General features: G+C 38.9%; 1 protein-coding gene across 1 annotated transcript in view; it reads right to left on the minus strand.

The window, feature by feature from the left end:
• Window positions 1-20,492, minus strand: part of ABCA12 (ATP binding cassette subfamily A member 12) — a 183,908-nt gene that overhangs the window by 148,911 nt on the left and 14,505 nt on the right. The window contains exon 2 of the mRNA XM_062201848.1: window positions 19,069-19,162. Coding sequence (XP_062057832.1) covers window positions 19,069-19,162 — 94 coding nt within the window. The remainder of the gene's footprint in view (window positions 1-19,068; window positions 19,163-20,492) is intronic.

Consider the following 20,492-nt stretch of genomic DNA (forward strand, 5'->3'; position numbering starts at 1 on the left):
TTTCTTTATCTATGGGGGTCTCTATGTATGAGGCACTGCTGATATTGGTGAGAAAGACTGGCTTAGGCACAGGACTCAGGAAGGAGAGTATCGGTCACAGACATAAAACAAAGATATAATACTTCGCAAACTACAATTATAAGGGAGGTGAAAATCTAGTATAAAGGTTCTGGGAAGGTGTCCTGAAATAAAATAACTCCATTCACCTTACAGCTCTATTACCATGAATTTGGTTCATTCTCTTCCTTCCCTTAAAAACACTCCACCCTTCTCAATGCAAATTCACTTATACTTTTAGTCTTCCTCAGAATGCAGCCTAAGTCCTGCTTAAAATATTAAATTTTGCCTAAATTCACTCTCTTTCAAAGATTTTATTTTTGAAAAAAAAAGTGTGATTGTAGAAAATTTTTGCTAACAGAATTAATTATGTAAGAGTTTATGGGTTTATAAATTACCACAACTTGACTACTGGTGTTTTATCTAAGATCCCTGTGACTTTCTCCTTTAGATTCCACATGATGCTATAATAAATGAGTGTGTGTTTGAAGAATAGCTGAGTGCTCAGGGGTGTGTACATCAACATGTCTAGAAATCTGCAGAACAAAAGCAGGGATTACAGTCAGGACAGTAATACCTTAAACAGCCTCCCTAATGCTTGATATTAACCTAATCCTACTCTTGTTCATTTGCATTAGGTTGTACTTGAGCTGAATTTTGATACTCTGCACTAACACAGCAGAAAATCTGAGAGCTTTTTGTTCTGGAGGTATAACCCCCAAACTGAACCTGCCTGTAAAATTCACTGGGTTCTGCTGTTTCCATTCTGGATTATATATTTAATGCCAAATTTCAACAGAAAATTAAAGGCAAGTCAACAAAGTAAAGACCTTAGCTTTTAGCTCATAGTACACCTCTGAAAGGAATGTAATCCATGCTTAAAAAAAAAACTTCTATAATTACTTTATGATTTTCATATCTTTGTTTAGCATATAACTAAAACTAATTTATTAAAGTCAAAAGGATTCAGTATAGGTCAGTGTTCACAGTAGTTAGGTTCAATTTTGGTACAAAATTTTTCCAGAAAAATCATGTTACAGTTATGTAGAGAGATGTAAGAGACAGTTGTGTTTTGGCGTGTGGAATCCTAATTTATTTCACTTTCAAAGCACAATACTACTATGGGAGGAAATCCAGATAATCTACTTACCCTTCTCATACCCTCTCCAACTTTACACTCCTTGAAAAGACTATTCCCAAAAAATGATGCCATGATATAAAGTTTATTTTTTATAGAATCCTGATGTGTGGTCATCATAAATCTTCTCAAACACTGGGAGTTCCATATCTTCTGTAGCCTCAGAGTTTTTTAAAGTATTACTTTTATAGTTTTATTTATTTATCTGAAAGGCAGAGTTACAGAGAGGTAGAGGCAGAGACAGAGAGGTCTTCCAACCACTGTCTTACTCCCCAAATGGCCACAACAGCTGGAGCTAGACTGATCCGAAGCCAAGAGCCAGGAGCTTCTTCCAGGTCTCCTACATGAGTACAGGGGCCCAAGGACTTAAGCCATCTTCTACTGCTTTCCCATAGCAGAGAGCTGGATCAGAAGTGGAGAAGCTGGGACGGGCTGCGGATTTACCCACTATGTCACAGCGTCAGCCCCTATCTTTTGAGTTTTAAATAAAATGCCCTTTCAATTAATATGACGAAAACAATAACCTGCACAGAAGGCAAGCACTATTGCTGTAGTCCTCACTTTTTTCATTGACTTGTGAGTAAATCTGAACAGGCTTCTTTATAGCTCTAGCCTTCAATTATTGTTGTGCCAAATTCATTCATTTGCCCAATAAATATGTGTTAGGTGACTAGTAAGTACCAGGCAACATTCCAGAGAGTGATTCTGCTAGCTATGCCAAAAGCAAGGTGAGAATTTTTAATAGACATGAGTGATTCTGTTTGAGGGATTGCACAGCGAATGTAAAGAGGATGTGTGTGGTAAAATCAGATTAAATCCTGGTTTCAATGCTTAGTGAGGTCTATCACTAAAATCTCTGATAATAAATATCTTTATGAATAGTAATAACTCAAAAATATTTAATAAATGGTCCAATGTACAGACACTGTGCTAGATCCTATAGTGCAGCATGGCCTAAAGTACAAAAGGAGTTGGCCATGTAGGGCTGGATATTTCAAGCATGTTTATGCATGCTCTTATTAGACCACTGAATCTTATTATTCTGTGGGGTGGTTTTAAAATGTATCCACAGAATTTTTAGTATTTTTCTTGAAAAGGTAGAGTCTAGTTCCTTTGCCTTTGAACATGGGTAAGGCTTAGTGATTTGTTTCCAATGAGTAGAATATGGAGGAAGTGTTGTTCTAATACTTCAAATGGTAAGTCACAAAAAGGATAGCTTCTGATAGGATTTCAACCTTTTTATATTATATTAGGTGAAATCAACTAGACACAAAAAGACAGACACTACATGATCTCACTCACATGTGGAATCTAAAATGTTGGTCTCCTAATAGAGTACCTAAAACTACCTAAAATGCATAGGCGTGAAATTGACACTTTGAGAGGTAATAATTTTTAACAGTCCTTGTCTCAAGTATTGAGGAACAATGTATTTTTTTGGTTTTTTCTTCATACTATTTGTTGAACTTTTTACTTAGTGTAAGGTTAATCTTATAAAGTTAACTGAAAATAAAAAACAATGGGAAAGGGAGGAGGAAGAAGGGTAGGAGTGTGAGTGGGAGGGAGGGTAGGATGGAAAGTATCATTATGTTCCTGAATATCTATATATTAAATACATGAAATATTTATACCTTAAATAAAATTTTAAAAAAGAAGTTGGAAGTAGAATGATGGGTACCAGAAGATGAAGAAAGGAGAGGGCAAGGGCATGGTGAGGGAGGAGTTGGTCACTGGGCACAATGTTACAGTTGGAGAGGAGTATGTTCTGGCACACGACAGGGTAACAATAATGTATGGCATATTGCAAAGTAACTATAACAGAGGATTTTTAATGTTCTTATCACAAAGAAATGTTTGAGTGACAAATAAGTTAATTACTCTAATTTGATCATTACACCATGTATACATGTACCAAAGCATTCTATTATACTCCATCAATATTTATCATTATATGTCAATCAGCCATAAAATGGAACAATACCACCACAAAGAAATCCCAGCATCAGGAGAATGTTGAACTTTAAAACTCCAGTGACCCACCTTCTCCTTCTAAAATGCTATCTTTGAAATTAAGAGCCAAAAATATTGTAGAATGTTTTACTAAATTCTAATCATTGTATCTAACATTTATTAATGAAAAATAAGGTAAGATACAATCTTTCTTCAAAACTAGACAAAACAAAACCTGAGAGGAGAGCTTCTGCCTATTTCTTAGACTGGCTGCTCTGGAGAGATCCAGCAAGTGCCCAAGTACTCGCACTGTTGCTTCTTGTCGCAAATATTTGAGTGCCTATTATGTGCAAGAACTACACTACTTTTCCCTCATATTTAAATAATACATTTTTAATTTTAAAATTTTTATTTAGTTGAGAGATCCGGAGAAAGAGAGAGAGGAGAGAGAAAATGCTCCCATCTTCTGGTTTACTCTCCAAATCCCCACAATGACCCTTGGGAATGTGCAAGGTAGGGCTCAACTACTTGAGCCATCACTGCTGCCTCCTAGGATCCAAATTAGCAGGAAGCTAGAGTCAGAAGCTAGAGCCAGGAACTGAACTCAGGCATTCCAATGTAGAACTCAGGCATCCTAACTGGAGTCTCAGTTGTTTTTTAAAATGTATTATAGGGGGCTGGCGCTGGGGCAGAGCAGATAAAGCCATCACCTGCAGTGCTGGCATGCCATATGGGTGCCAGTTCTAGTCCTAGCTGCTCCACTTCTGATCCAGGTCTCTGCTATGGCCTGGAAAAGCAGTAGATGTTCCAAGTCTTTGGGCCTCTGCAACTGTGTGGGAGAACCAGAGGAAGCTCCTGGCTCTTGGCTTTGGATTGATGAAGCTCCGGCCATTGTGGCCATCTGGGGAGTGAACCAAAGATGGAAGACCTCTCTCTTTCTCTTTCTGCCTCTCCTTCTCTCTGTGTGTAACTGACTATCAAGTAAATAAATAAATCTTTAAAAAATATATTATAGCACACAACACTTGTGTTCGCTCAATCCACAATTAGACTGTCAGAAACTTGAGGACAGAAAGCAGCCCTGTTTTTTCCAATCCCAGGCATAGACATGTAGAATATGACTCTCTGGAAACATCTTTTATCCTCTTCAAATAGGGCTTCAATTTAAAATTAGTGAAAAGATTTTGGCATTCCTTATTGTCTTAATATTTATGAAACTAGAAGCACAGTGTTACAAAGGCAGGGTTGGAGCACTTGTTTACATGGAATTGGGATCCCCTGGGCATAGAATTTAACCATGAATCGATTTGGAGGAACACCTGTTCAGGAAACTGTGAACGCTTCCATCCACAAACATCAATCTCACAGATACCCCGAAAGGAGGCATTTTCCTCTCCTCAAATTTCCTGAAAATGTTATTTTTCATATAATATGGAAAATAGTGTGAAACTTCTGAAATCCTGAGAATTACAGAGAAAGATCAGTGCTGAAATGAAGCAGTGAACACTGGCAATCACGGAAATGCTGCAAGGTAGCTCAGGGGAAGCAAGTTCTTCACTGAGGTTATTGAAAGAATGTCAGGAATTTACTGGTTCAGTTTTACAGTGGTGAGCTAGTGAAAAATGCAAATCATCTAAATTTTTTTTTGACAGGCAGAGTTAGACAGTGAGAGAAAGAGAGACAGAGAGAAAGGTCTTCCTTTTTCCGTTGGTTCATCCCCCAAGTGGCCCCTACGGCTGGCATGTTGCAGCTGGCGCGCTGCGCTGATCCGAAGCCAGGAGCCAGGTGCTTCCTCCTGGTCTCCCATGCGAGTGCAGGGCCCAAGGACCTGGACCATCCTCCACTGCACTCCTGGGCCACAGCAGAGAGCTGGCCTGGAAGAGGAGCAACTGGGACAGAACCAGCACCCCAACCGGGACTAGAACCCAGGATGCCAGCACCGCAGGCAGAGGATTAGCCAAGTGAGCCATGGCGCAAGCCTCATCTAACATTTAAAATGAGAGTTGGAAAGAAAGGGAAAGCTAGCCTCAAACTTTAAATTGCAGAAAAATCTTCAGGGAAGTTCTGTAAAATGTGATTCCTGGTTCTTGACACCATACCACACATTGCCATCTCCATCTCTTCCACCACTGCACCAAAAGGCTAATTCAGAAACCCTAGGGTAAGAGCTTGAAATCTTTCAACAGACATGCTTAGATCATTGTGATAAAGGTTGAGTGATCCTCTGGCCTCAGAATTAGCCCTTAAGGCATTTGGATCCGGCTGAAAAGCCAATGAGAGTATTTCAGGCATGGAAAGCCAAGACACTCTGGCAAAAAAAAAAAAAAAAAATGACCTAAATGAAAGATCTCTAGGAGTGAGATCCCAGTGGAAAGAATGGGCCATCAAAGAAGGAGGTACCTTTCTCTGAAGGGAGGAGAGAACTTCCACTTTGACTATGGCCTTGTCTAAATAAGATCGGAGTTGGCGAACTCAAAAGGCTTCCATAGATTGGCAACCCATGACAATAGCCTTGGGTGATTACTGACGCCATAAATATGAGTGTCAATTCTTAAATTAACAACAGGAGTCACTGTGCACTTACTCCCCATGTAGGATCTCTGTCCTTAATGTGTTGTACAATGTGAATTAACGCTATAACTAGTACTCAAATAGTACTTTATACTTTGTGTTTCTGTGTGGGTGCAAACTGTTGAAATCTTTACTTAGTATATACTAAATTGATCTACTGTATATAAAGAGAATTGAAAATGAATCTTGATGTGAATGGGATGGGAGAGGGAGTGGGAGATGGGATGGTTGCGGGTGGGAGGGAGGTTAAGGGGGGAAAAAGCCACTGTAAACCAAAAGTTGTACTTTGGAAATTTATATTTATTAAATAAAAGTTTAAAAAAATGTAAAAAAAAAAAAAGGTCGAGTGGTCGACTACATCTGCTTATAATTCATTAGAATAGAGAAAAGACAAAGAGGAAAAGATCTTAGTAATTCTCTGATTCCTGTATTATTTTCCCTTTAGTGAGTTGCATTTCCACTCCTCAGATTTGTACTAAATTGTGTAACCTCATTTGCACGGTTGAAAATCAGAGGGTTATGGCTAATCTAGCACTGAAAACCTAAGTAGTACAAGGAGTAATTCCCAATTTTTTAAAAAGAAATTAAATTAAAAGAAACCTCTGGAAAGAAAGTAAGAGATTAAAGACAGATTAAAAGAACTAGAGAACTAAATAGCTAGCTGTGATGGATATGTCTACAGGCATGTCAGCCCCAGGGCACTTCCAAGATAATCAAGAGATCATGAGAACAAAAACTGAAGTGTGAGCCTTCAAACCAGAATCCCACGCCCAGTTCAAAAACCAGCTCCTACTTCTTGGAGCCTTCCTCCACACAGCTGTACTTCTTTCTAAAACACTGTTGGATTACAAGGGTCCTGCTTAAGTTGTGTGTATGCAGATGTCTCAGAGTGTGTCTTTGGTAAATGCATGGAAAAACATCCCAGAGAAAGTATCCTAATGTTAACAATGATTCTCTTAGGCAGCAAGATTATGTAAGACTCCCTCCTTTTACAATGTGTACAGTTGCATTACATTATTTATTCTTTAAGTAATGAGCATGCATATATATATATATATATAAACTTTTTAAATCAAATTAATTTAGCAAAAATTCCAGTGGTTTTGCATCTCCTTCAAAATAAAGTCCAATACTTCTGGCACAGACTAAAATACGTGCAGATTTATCTTTCAAAACTTTCAATAAACATCCTTCTCTGGAAGACAAAAGAGACTCCAAATTCCTGTCAGGTCTAACTTTGTGATGTCCTGTGTCCTCACTCTTGCCGGTCACTCTGTAAGGTATGCAATGACACCAGTTGTCTACCAGACAAACTTTTATTTATTATTCAAGACTCATATAAAGACATAGGTATTCCACATAAAGCCTTTCTTGATATCCACAGCAGTGTTATGGGAGACACATTGGACCCTGAAGCAAAAGAGAAATTGGTAGTATTGATCATGATTTTAGACTTTGATATCTTGTTCATTATGGAGTTTTGGCATTAATTTTTGTTTTTCATAATATTGCGTTGAAATATGATTGATCTTGATTGCTGAGTTTTTGTCGTTCTTTTAGGTTTTGCACTGCATTTGCCTCATTTGCTACAGCTCTTATCTAAGGCAGGGTTGTTGACTCCCTTTTCTTTGCTGCTTCTGCTCTTGGTCCCACCTCCTCTGCAAGATTTTCACACTGCACTATCATTTCTAATATACTTATTATTCTTTCCTGTAGACTTGATTGCTATGAGAGATCACGGCTCTCCTGATCAGCATTTAAGGTGCCTGACAGATGCCCTCAGTATGCAATGATGTTCACACTAAATGTTGTGTAACTTCAATCAAGTCTCTTAAATTTCCTGGGTCTCAGTTTCCTCATCTAGCAAATACAGAATACTACATTATCTTAATGAGACTCAATCATCGGTGTTATACAGACAGACTCTGATGGTGGTGGTTTGACTTAGGATATTTACACTTCACAATGATACAAAAGTGACACATATTCAGTAGAAACTATTCTTCAAATTTTGAATTTTTCTCTTTTCCTGGGATGGTAATATCTGATATGGGACTTATGCTGCTGTACAGCGGTATTGACCTGCAGCTCCCAGTCAGCTACATAACCTGGAGGGAAATAACCCACTATCTACAGTGTACTGGGTGACTAGGCTGTGATGTTTGGTAGGCCAGGTGTATTAAGTACATTTTCAACTCACAATGTTTTCAACTTACAGTGGTTTTATTGGGACACAACCTCATCATAAGCTGAGGAGCATCTGTACATCTTACATGTGTAAAATAACAAAATATAAAAAAACACTGATACAGTTCTTACTATGTAGAACTTTTCTAAGTATTTAACAACTATTATCTCATTTAATTGTTACAACTCTATGAGGTAGGTGCCATTATTAGCCCTGATATTCATGAAACCAAGGCTCAGAGCATCCAACAGACTTGTTCAAGGCTTACATTTTGACTTGGCCAGTCTGGATCTGGAATTGGTGCTTTCAACCTCACATTGCCTCTCACAATAATAATGTTATATACAAATGTAAAAACACATAACCGCAGAAAGGTTTATGTTTAAAATAGTATAGATCACTCTAATTCTAACCCACAGAACTCTGACTAGAAATCCAAAGAACTTTGCATGCTGTGACATTTCTTCCATGACGGCTACTTTACTCTAAAAACACATTGGTTCACTTATCAAAGACAAAGGATCTGATGTGACCTAATCAAAGAGAATGAGAAAAAAATTTGAATAGTGAGAGTATCAAAAAATAACTAAGGTTTGTTAGGCCAGGTTTCCTGGGAAATGCTTAGAAAAAGGTTTAATAAAAATGTCACTTGGGAAAATATGGTTAGCCAACCATGTAGCCAGTCCCTCACCTGTGAAACTGTCTGGCTCAGTACTCCCTGGTAAGTGAAGAACAATCAGCTGAAATTATTCTCTTAATCCTGGCTCTTAGATCCCAAGGGATACTGGAAACATCAAATGATATCAGCAACTTCAACAAGTGGTGTTATACTTGTGAGAATGTTATGAATGATTAATTGCCCATCTTTCCCTATAAGATAGACTTGGACATTAGAATGTTATATCTGAGAGTAACAGGAGGCCAATGCTCTTTATGAGGGAGGGAAAGAGAAAAAGAGTGAAAACAGAAGACATATGGCTCCCAGCCAATTTTGGTAAGACAGTCATCCCTGGGAAGCATGTAAGGTAGATAAGCAATGGATAGAAATTTAAATAAAATAAAATAAACCCATTATTGTTCAATCAATATCTATTCTTTACTCTTTTTTTTTTTACTTGTTAAATTAAGGTGTTTTTTTGTTCTTCAAATATATTTCTGGTTCTCTGACGCAATTCTGTGTCCTTAGCCTATGAAGCTCTTAGTTGAGAAATCTTTTCTTCATGTTACCTAGCATTAGGGTGTGCCCAAATGTACTGTATCACAGAGTCAGGTCAGGAGCTGGAGGGGATGCAGGCATGGGAAATTGCCAAGAGGAACCACAGCCACACCTGTGTAGGACTGTGATGGAAGCAGGTTCACTTCCTCCCTACTCCTGCTTGTTTTGGGCAGCTCCGTCCAGAATGCTAGAGGAAACGGGGGTCCCAGTCTAATCCTCATCTGTTTCTATGAATATCACAGAATTTTCCTCCACGTTACCCTTATAGGATTGGTAATGATTTAAAAACATCACTAACTGCTGACTTGCGGATGGAAGAACCAAAGGATGGGGTTCAGCTGTGACATTCAAAATGTGTCCCAAAATTTTCTAGAACTTCTCCTGCAAGAAGAAGACTGTAAAATCTCCCACATGAATAGGCCGGCGCCATGGCTCAACAGGCTAATCCTCCACCTAGCGGCACGGGCACACCGGGTTCTAGTCCCGGTCGGGGCACCGATCCTGTCCCGGTTGCCCCTCTTCCAGGCCAGCTCTCTGCTGTGGTCAGGGAGTGCAGTGGAGGATGGCCCAAGTTCTTGGGCCCTGCACCCCATGGGAGACCAGGAGAAGCACCTGGCTCCTGCCATCGGAACAGCGCGGTGCACGGGCTGCAGCGCGCCTACTGCGGCGGCCATTGGAGGGTGAACCAACGGCAAAAAGGAAGACCTTTCTCTCTGTCTCCCTCTACTGTCCACTCTGCCTGCCAAAAAAAAAATCTCCCACATGAAAACCTCTCCTATGAATTTTAACCCCTTTAGTCTTTGGGAAGATAACTCTTAGGTGGACCTCCTAGGTGGAGAGGAGTGGCAGGTTTTCCCAACAGAAGCATTATAGATACTTCTGGTAGAATAGTCAGACACTCTTGCACCTAAGAAGTAAAAATAAAATCAAAAAAGCTAACAACTTGCCCCTTACCAATCTCATGTCACCATTTTTACTATGCACCTTTGAATGAATTTTGTAGACTAATTAAGTCACATAAATCTTGCAAATTTTGTCTATCTGTTATGTTCCCTACATTAAATACCAAGCTACATCAGATATGTGAATGATGTTATGATGTGATTTCTGCTGGTATTGCTCTGCCTGTCCGATGAATATGTAAAGACTGAAGCAGGAAGCTTGCATAGATCAATATATGTCAATACATCAACATGAATGGTATAAAGGAGAACTGATTGGAGTTAAAGCGATCAGGAAGGATTAAACGGGAGGAGTTTCAGATGTGAGCTTCTTTTAATAGGCACGGAGATGAAATATGAGCACATGTATCAAAGTGGGAAGAAGCATGCAATATGTGGAGGACATTTAGACACCTCCTCTGTAGGCACAGAAAGAACACAGTCACTCAGAGATACTGAATCACCCAGGCATGAGAAAAATTGGATCTTGAACCAAGGGGTGGACATGAAGGCAGGAGGAACTCCAGGATGTATTTCACAACACGAATTCTGTCATGAAATCCAGTGGGTATGGGAGGCAAGGGAAAGGGAGGAGTCAAGGATGACTCAGATGTTTCTAACCTGAGAAACTGACTTGTGTTGCTGGGACTCATGAGAATGGAGAAATAGGATGGGGCAATCCCCAGGAAAAGATGCATAATAATGAGTCCTAAGCTTCCCAGAACAAAAAGCTATATAAATTCTGAGCCAGAATTATTTATTATGTGTTCCTCAATTATAAGGATTAAATCATGAGTGTGCTGGAGAGCAGGTACACCCTTGGAATCCTGTCCTGAGGCACTTGCCTTCACTTCCATGGAAACTCAATCCTGGAAAAGGCAGCAGCTGGAGTGAGGCAATAAAAACCTCACTCTTCCTGCCTTTCACAGCCCTCTCCAGTGGGAAGCCTCACAGGTTCTTCCAACGTAAGACTACACAATACTTTCCTCTGTACAATTCAGATATCACAGGTACAAGAGCATTCATGGATCCCACCAGCTGATCAATGATTTCAATCTCCCACCTCACATTTCTTCTATACCTTTTAAAAGCTGCTGACAAGTAAGAAAACCAATAGAGTTCATTTTTATAGCTATGTTGAGTCTTTGTTACTAATGAGAGGTGGTATAAGGAAGAAAAGGAGATGCTTTCAAATTCAAATGAACTATTCCTCAGGATTGCAATTACTGGCACTTGGCCTGGATAAAACCACCTATCTGCTATTATACCTTGGTTAAAATGACGACTCAAGAGGTAAGTGTTGACACAGATGCTAGGACACCACTTGCGATACATGCATTCCGTATCACAGTACTGGGTTCAAGTCCCAATTCTGCTTCTGATTCCAGCTAATATACACCCTTGTAGGCAGGAGGTGATGGCTCAATTACCTTGGTCCCTAACATTACTGGAGAGATCTGGATTGAGTTCCAAGCTCCTGAGTTCAGCCTAGCCCAACCCCAGCTGTTGAGGGTTTCTGGGGAGTAAACCAGCAGTTTGAAGCTCTCTCTCTCTCTCTCTCTCTCTTTCTCTCTCTTTTTCTCCATTTCAAACACACTAAAAAATACAAAAAACAAACAAATGAAAAAAAAAAAAAACACCAAGGCTCTGGCACATGTTAACTATGTGAGCATTGGTAAATTACTTAACATCTCTATGTCTCAGGTTTTCTGCTTTAAAACAGGGATAATTATGTAGCTCAAAAAGATGCTATGAATATTAACTACAATAATATATGAAAAATACTCACCACAGTGTCAGACATGGTAAAGTGCTTAAAAATTTCACCCCTATTATAATTTTTATGCATCCCTGAAGCCAAAAGATGTGCTTTGGAGGTCGAAAAACAAACAAGATATTTTGAAAGATCACACATTTACCAAAACTGTTGAGTCACATTTGGATGGATGGTATTCAATACGACCCCATAATAATATAAATTTGCCTATACTCAATGAGCAGTTTGTTCCTACCATCCACCATCCTCTATTTCCAAATGTAGAATAGGCTGGATTTCATACCCTCTGAAGGAGCAGGAATGTTCAAAAGTGACAGCCTTGAGATTTGAGGGTTATTGTTAGTGTATGATGATATTTGTACAGTATAATTTCACTGTGTTTTTAGTGAAATTACACTGTCCCATTTGAAAAAAAATTATCTTTTTTTTGGACAGGCAGTTAGTGAGAGAGAGACAGAGAGAAAGGTCTTCCTTTCCATTGGTTCACCCCTCAAATGGCCGCTACAGCCAGCACAATGCAGCCAGTGTGCCGATCCGAAGCCAGGAGCCAGGTGCTTCTTCCTGGTTTCCCATGCGGATGCAGGGCCCAAGCACTTGGGCCATCCTCCACTGCCTTCCCAGGCCACAGCAGAGAGATGGACTGGAAGAGGAGCAACCTGGACAGAATCTGGAGCCCCAACCGAGGCTAGAACCGGGGTGCCGGCGCTGCAGGCGGAGGATTAGCCAAGTGAGCCGTGGCGCCGGCCAAAAATCTTTCATTAACATCACAGAAATGTGACTCCTTGTTTGATGTGAATGCATTTTTGTTTGTCTATTTATCTCATTATGGCTAGGTTTTACTACTCTGGAAAAAATTAGGAACTGTGTCTATGGACTTTTATGGGTCTGCATGTATTAGAAGGAGACAAAAAATAACCTTGCTGCATTTCACATCTGGATTTGGTATAAATACATTTTGGGGAGTTTTATGTTTTCTTGTTTGTTCAGAAGCATGGGGCTTAGGCTTTAAAGCTTGCCTCCTGACAAGTCATTGCAAGTACAGATTGCAAGAGGTTGGAGCTACTTCAAACTTGGCACCTCAGCCCATTCCCTGCCTGTGTCAACGAGAAGCATCAGAGCCTGCCAGCATGGCTAAGAAGCTTTCACTTCCCGGGATTCATCATTGCAGAGGCTGCTTACCTAAGCCAGTTGTCACAAAACAAAAGGGAGTTAGCAAACGCACATGGTGCCAAAAATACATATTTTACTCTGGACCAACACCCACAGTGGCAGGGGCTGTAGTGACTTCCTTACCCCAAATCAAGACATCCCCAGATGCCCATTAGTCAAAAAGATTATGGAAGGAGTCCTTTGAATCATTAGTTATAAATGATTTATCAAGTCCTGCAGACCTGCCTAGCTCTCCTCAGAGCAGAATGTACCCATGGGATTACAACCCCATTCTCACCATGGCCAAGTTTCAGCTAGGGCTATAATCTAGTTTCATCTTCATTTCTCTTTGGCCCAAGTAGCCCTGTCACCCAGAAAATATTTTAACTCTTTTACTCTGGGCCTGATTTCTATGATACCAAAACTACAGTAACACGCAAAATCAGTCAGACAGAGGTAGCATTCTGTATCAAATACTAATATTGAAGACAATTCTGATTTATACATTATAATGTACCTGTTCATGATATTTCTTGATTTTGTGATAGAAAGCAGTGATGTTTATATTCCTAATTTCTGATGTATTGCTCTTTTTTGAATAAATCTAAATGATGTGACATGAAAAATTAATATTGAGTACTAGATATAAGAAATATGAGTCCATGAGCTTAAAATCAGATTCTGAAGTCACACTGCTTGGGTTAAAATCCTGACATCACCATTTAATAACTACACAGTCTTGGTCAAGTTAATTAGTGTTTTTGTGCATTTGTTTTCTCAACTATAAAACGAATAATATAGTCACCACCACTCTAAGTACACGAGGTCAAAAATATTTATTTTTGTTAGTATTTATTATCAGCCAGTTCTAATATTCCAGTTTAATAAATATGAGAAACAAAGGAAAACAAGGAAAATAAAAAAAACAGAATAAAAATACTAAAATTCAAACTGTCGAAATTATTCCATATCTAATATGAATGAAAAAATAACTGCTTCTATAATAGTTTTAGATGCTCTAAATTATCTGCAGAATAGCACCTCTGAGTGTAAAATTGATTGTAACAAAAATTGAAACTCTGGGCATAATTTTTATTCAGTTCTTACCTATCTGAATAATAGTAACTAGACCAAGGACATATCCGTGTGTGAGAAGATGAGACATGATACAAAGCTCATGGACAAAGAATAAGGGAAGGTAGTTTTCAAAATCTTACTCTTCTGGCTGGCGCCTCGGCTCAATAGGCTAATCCTCTGCCTTGCGGCGCCGGCACACCAGGTTCTAGTCCCAGTCAGGGCGCCGGATTCTGTCTCGGTTGCCCCTCTTCCAGGCCAGCTCTCTGCTGTGGCCAGGGAGTGCAGTGGAGGATGGCCCAAGTACTTGGGCCCTGCACCCCATGGGAGACCAGGAGAAGCACCTGGCTCCTGCCATTGGATCAGCGCGGTGTGCCGGCTGCAGTGCGCCGGCCGCGCCGGCCATTGGAGGGTGAACCAACGACAAAAGGAAGACCTTTCTCTCTCACTGTCCACCTGCCTGTCAAAAAAATAAAATTAAATAAATAAAGTAAAAAAAAAAAAAAACTTACTCTACTATCCCATGTGATTGCTATTTTGACAAACTACAATCTCTCTGGGTTCCAGATTTCTTATCTGTAAAGTGAGAGAATTCCTTCCAGTTCTGATAATAAGCCAATAAATTATTTTTAAATTTTTATTTAATTTTATTTGAAAGAGACAGACAGACAGAAAAGAGACAGACAGACAGAAGAAAGAGATACAGAGATCTCCCATTGGCTGTGCACTCCCAAATGCCCACAACAGCTGATGCTGGATTAAATCAAAGCTAGATGCTTGAAACTCAAGTTACATCTTCCATGTAGATGCAGGGACTTAACTACTAGAGCCATCAACTGCTGGCTCCCAGGTATGTGTTATCAAGGAGCTGGAATGGCGCATGGAACCAGCACTTGAACCCAGACACTCCAATATGGGATGGGGGCACCCAAGCAGCTGTTTACTATTACGCCAAATGGTTACCCCAATAAGCTGTTTTTTTCTTTTTAATGAGACTCACATGATCTAAGAGATTAGCAAACCTACCTCCACTATTTTTAACTATCCCATGAGTTTTTTTCTCTCCTATCCACAAACACAGTTGTTTGTCAGCCAATTATCATTAGAGTATAATAACAGGTCCAGAATGAAGAACAGTCATGCATCTCTTCAGATGCTGTGAATCATCAGAGGCCTCTCTATTTGATCTGGGAGCACATGTCACATTGTTTCTCTGCTATTTTATTCTCTTCCTAATGTATTGGAATTATAAAAGCTCTCCATGATCTTCACCATAAATTTCTTAAATGTTATCAGGTACCACCAGTTAGTTAAGAGAAAAAAGAAAAAGTCTGAACATTTCTCACTCACAGACTTGTATTTCTCTCTTGAAATTTCACAAGTACTTTATGTAACTGAAAAATTCTTAAAAGTAAGAAATTTAACTCTACCGTTTGGGGCAAGTCCGATTGAGCATGTCCCAAATTGTACATCTCCTCCCTCTCTTATTCCCACTCTTATATTTAACAGGGATCACTTTTCAGTTAAATTTAAACACCTAAGAATAATTGTGTGTTAATTACAGAGTTAGAAATGTGCCAGGGGATTCCAATACAACCCCATCAAGGTGGCATGTACCAATGCCATCTCACTGGTCCAAGTGATCAATTTCAGTTCACAACTGATCACACTGATAGGCCTAAGAGTCAAAGGGATCACACAAACAAAACTAGTGTCTGCTAATACTAACTGATAGAATCAAAAAGGGAAAGAACGATCCAACATTGGAAGCGGGAGACATAGCAGACTCATAGAATGGCAGATGTCCTAAACAACACTCTGGCCTCAGAATCAGCCCTTAAGGCATTCGGATCTGGCTGAAGAGCCCATGAGAGAGAGTATTTTAGGCATGGAAAGCCAAGACACTCTGGCAAAAAAAAAAAAAAAAAAAAAAAAAAAAAAAAACCTAAATGAAAGATCTCTAGGAGTGAGATCCCAGTGGAAAGAATGGGCCATCAAAGAAGGAGGTACCTTTCTCTGAAGGGAGGAGAGAACTTCCACTTTGACTATGAGCCTGTCTGAAAAAGATCGAAGTCGATGAACTCAAAAGGCTTCCATAGCCTTGGCAACTCATGACTAGAGCCTAGGGAGATTACTGATGCCATAAACAAGAGTGTCAAATTGTTAAGTCAACAACAGGAGTCACTGTGTACTTACTCCTCATATGGGATCTGTCCTTAATGTGTTGTCCAATGTGAAGTAATGCTATAACTAGTACTGAAACAGTATTTTACACTTTGTGTTTCTGTGTGGGTGCAAACTGATGAAATCTTTACTTAATATATACTAAATCGATCTTTTGTATATAAAGAGAATTGAAAATGAATCTTGATGTGAATGGAATGGGAGAGGGAGTGGGAGATGGGAGGGGTGCGAGTGGGAGGGAAGTTATGGAGGGGGAAGCCATTGTAATCCATAAAATGTACTTTGGAAATTTATATTTACTAAATAAAAGTTAAAAAAGTAAAAAATTTATGAAAATAAGTTGTTGAAAGGTGCACCTAAATTTCTTCTATCACTATCATTAGCAAATCTCTCAGAAGTATCTTAAACCAGAATATTTCAGAGTATTTTTCCTACTTATGTGCTGAATGTACTACTTTTGAAATCCAAGCATTATTTCTTAATTCCTGTATTTCCGAGATATACAAGAAGACACAAATTCCATCAGTACCTAATGAGATTGATCTGTTAGAAAGAACTAATACTCAATATATGAACCATGCTGTCTTTCTAAGCAACTTAATAAAATTTCATCAATAACTCAGTATCATGAACTCTACAAAAGTCCTTTAGAAATAAGGTGTTAATCAAATGTAAGGAATTATTTTTTCTAGCATCCAAGGTTTAAATGCGTTATCAGTACACATTGTATACATGCACTGGAATGTCATGCCATGGTCCATAAATATGTGTAATTATTATTAATGAAAAGAAGTTTAAAAAGAGTTTAGGTGTTTTACACAGACTGAGTTGATATTTGCTTTGGAATTATCCTATTGCATATGATTCAAGTTATTGTGCCATGGCTCTAATCTTATGTTTTGGACCAGGTGTGTAAAAAATATTATCTATTTTTAAGTCATTAGTTCAAGGTTTTTTTTTTTTGTTTTTTGGGTTTTTTTTTCCCATGCAAATTGTTTAACTCTTTACTTGTTAATCCTATGTGTATAAAGTTAAACTGAAAACAGATCTCGGTGAAAAATAAGAATGAGAGTAGGAGAGGGAGGAGGAAGAAGTGTGAGAGGGCGGACACAGTGGGAAGAATCACTATATTCCTGAAGTTGTATTTATGAAATACATGAAGTCTGCATTCCTTAAATAAAAGGCTTCTTTCGGGGGGAAATATAAATTTTAAAAAGTCACTAGTTCATTACTCTCTTTAAAAATAACTCAGCAGTATATTCTTTTATATTGGGAATTTTTATACTTTAACTGATGTACAATCTGATTTCTATAAATCAGATTTATAAGAATTTTTTGTAGAGTTTGATGTTTTGTGAGACATGAAACATCTAACTTGACTATAACGCCTCTACAGAAAAGATTGCAGGATTGGCAGTGTGGCACAATAGGTTAATTCTCTACCTGTGGTGCCAGCATCCTATACAGGCACTGGTTCTAAACCCAGCTGCCCCTCTTTCAATCCAGCTCTCTGCTATGGCCTGGGAAACCAGTCAAAGATGGCCCAAGTGCTTGGGCCTCTCATCCACATGGGAGACCTGGAAGAAGCTCCTGGCTCTGGATCAGTGCAGCTCTGGCCGCCTCAGCCATTTCTGGAGTGAATCAGTGGATGGAAGACCTTTCTTTCTGTCTCTCCCTCTCACTGTCTATAACTGTACCTCTCAAATAAACAAAATCTTTAAAAAAAAAAAAAAGAAAAGATTGCCTCCAATGAAAAAAACAAAAGCAAACCCAGCATAGGTCAAATCACTAGACTTAAAAAACTTATTCCCCTCAGTTCTGAGGACTTTCTGCATGTTCTTTCTGGATCCAAAATAAAATAATGAATCAAGTTGGGCATCCTGCCCACTTTATAACTTGGCAATGATAAAATGTAATTGAAACTGCACTAATTAGAAAACAATCTTCTTTAATCTTAAATGTGTTGACACATTTATAGCACTCAAATATCTGCCATGGAGAGAAAGATCTTTATAGCTCTCTAGATTTCATTTACAGTTGATTAAATACTAGTCTACAGTTTCCATTGCAAAAGTAAAGAAAGGGCCGGTGCTGCGGCTCACTAGGCTAATCCTCCGCCTGTGGCTCCAGCACTCCAGGTTCTAGTCCCAGAAGCAGGGCGAGGCCAGCACCGCGGCTCAATAGGCTAATCCTTCGCCTGCGGCACCGGCATACTGGGTTCTAGTCCTGGCCAGGGCGCCGGATTCTGTCCCTGTTGCCCCTCTTCCAGGCCAGCTCTCTGCTGTGGCCAGGGAGTGCAGTGGAGGATGGCCCAAGTGCTTGGGCCCTGCACCTGCATGGGAGACCAGGAGGAAGCACCTGGCTCCTGGCTTTGGGTCGGCACAGCACGCAAGCAGTAGCAGCCACTTTGAGGGGTGAACCAATCGAAGGAAGACCTTTTTTTCTGTCTCTCTCACTGTCTAACTCTGCCTATCAAAAAAAAAAAAAATAGCAAAGAAAGATCTAGCTTGATACTGCTTTTTATTTATGTTGTGTATACCATGATGTGTTTTATGATATGCATAACAAATGAGTTAAGAGTTTAAGAGTACTAAAATACATTCTGGTTCCTACTTTATATTTGTCTCCATAAATATTATAGACAACTTTTTGGCCAATTTGAAAAACTAGGGCCGAAATCCACAAAGTTCTTTTACAAATACGTCCCAGTAGAAACACCATTCAAAAAAAAATAAGTTTTAGAATGACAACAATAGAGTTGCACCAAAATAAATTTTAACTAAAATCCAAAATAAGGGGAACAAACAAATCTCATTTACTTACAGGTTGCTTTTGCTGTTGGAGGAAATTTTGTTCTGGTAATAGCCAAAATTATGAAAATAATGACTGGCCATAAGATTAAAACAAGTGTCCAAAGCTGTAAAATAAGAAGAAGAAATGATAAGTATTTTGCTGAACCAGAAAACACCACTACAAACCCTGAGTATAAGAAGTATGTTACTATAGAATTCTAACAAAAGTCAGATAGTCGATTGTCTGTAAATATTAGCAACAGAAGAATATGAAATTTTTATAAATCTAAAAGACCTGTATATAAACACAAGAATAATTTTTTCAGGCTTAAAACCTTGAAATGATCTTTTGAAACCTGCTTTCCAGTCACCTTTGATGACTGCTCTAAGAGGATTGTCTTAAAATTCAAATCTGACTGACAAGTTCCTGCTTAAAATGTGTAAGAGCTTCCCAGTCGCATGTTGGAGAAGATTCAGTTTTCCTAAAAAGGCATATAAAATTCAACACAATTTCAACCTAGGCTTATTTTCCCACTTCTGTCCAGTTATACAGTCAGACGGGTAATCCTCAACATATTCCAGAGAAAACTTCCAATATAAACATTCTATGTTCAGCCACAAAGACTTGTGTGCATTAAAAAAAAACCAAAAAAACAAAAAACACAACTCCAGTGTGTGACACTGGGAGATGACTTGATCAATATTATTGAGTAAATTAATGAATGAATGGACCAATCAACAAATAATTGAATTCATGAATGAATGAATAAGAAGGTTTTTGAAGTTCTATGCAACTCCTATACCACTACAATTTCCTGCTCCTTCTTCTATCACAGAACTTAATGCTATAGTCAACAGTAATATTGCCTGAGTCCCAAAATAAGCTGGCAGTTCTTATATGGTTTCCAGCATCTTAATCATACCTGAATTTCCACTTCCTAGTGCAAAAGAGGTGCTCAAAAAACGTATACTGCATTGAAGTTTCTATTAGAGAATTTTGCTTTAAGGCATTTCAATAACCCATTTTTCTCCTCATGTAGACACAATTCAGTTTGAAAATACTAACAGCTAAACATTTTATTTACTTACACAACTGGCTCCAGAGCAGTGAAAAATTGATACACTCAATAACATTAACTGCAGTATGCAAATAGAGTACTCAAACCAAGCCCTAGAGCAAAAACTTGCCTATCTTGAAGAAAGTTAAATTTGGAATTTTATCCCTGTCTGGTTATGCAGAGTAAAGTTCTTTTACTCTCCTACTTTTCAGAGTCAATTGACTCTGCCAAATCTCAAACCATCTCCTGGGGGCTCTTCAACTCTCCAAAGCAACACAATTCAATCACTGATTCTTAAGTAACTCCTAACTTAAATTTTCTACTGAAATCTCTGTTTTGTGCCTAAGAGTGCTGTTCTTGCTGGTGGGCTTCTCACCAACTTATTAGACTTTGGGTA

The sequence above is a fragment of the Lepus europaeus genome, chromosome 1 (assembly GCF_033115175.1).
Source record: "Lepus europaeus isolate LE1 chromosome 1, mLepTim1.pri, whole genome shotgun sequence".
Lineage (NCBI taxonomy): Eukaryota > Metazoa > Chordata > Mammalia > Lagomorpha > Leporidae > Lepus > Lepus europaeus.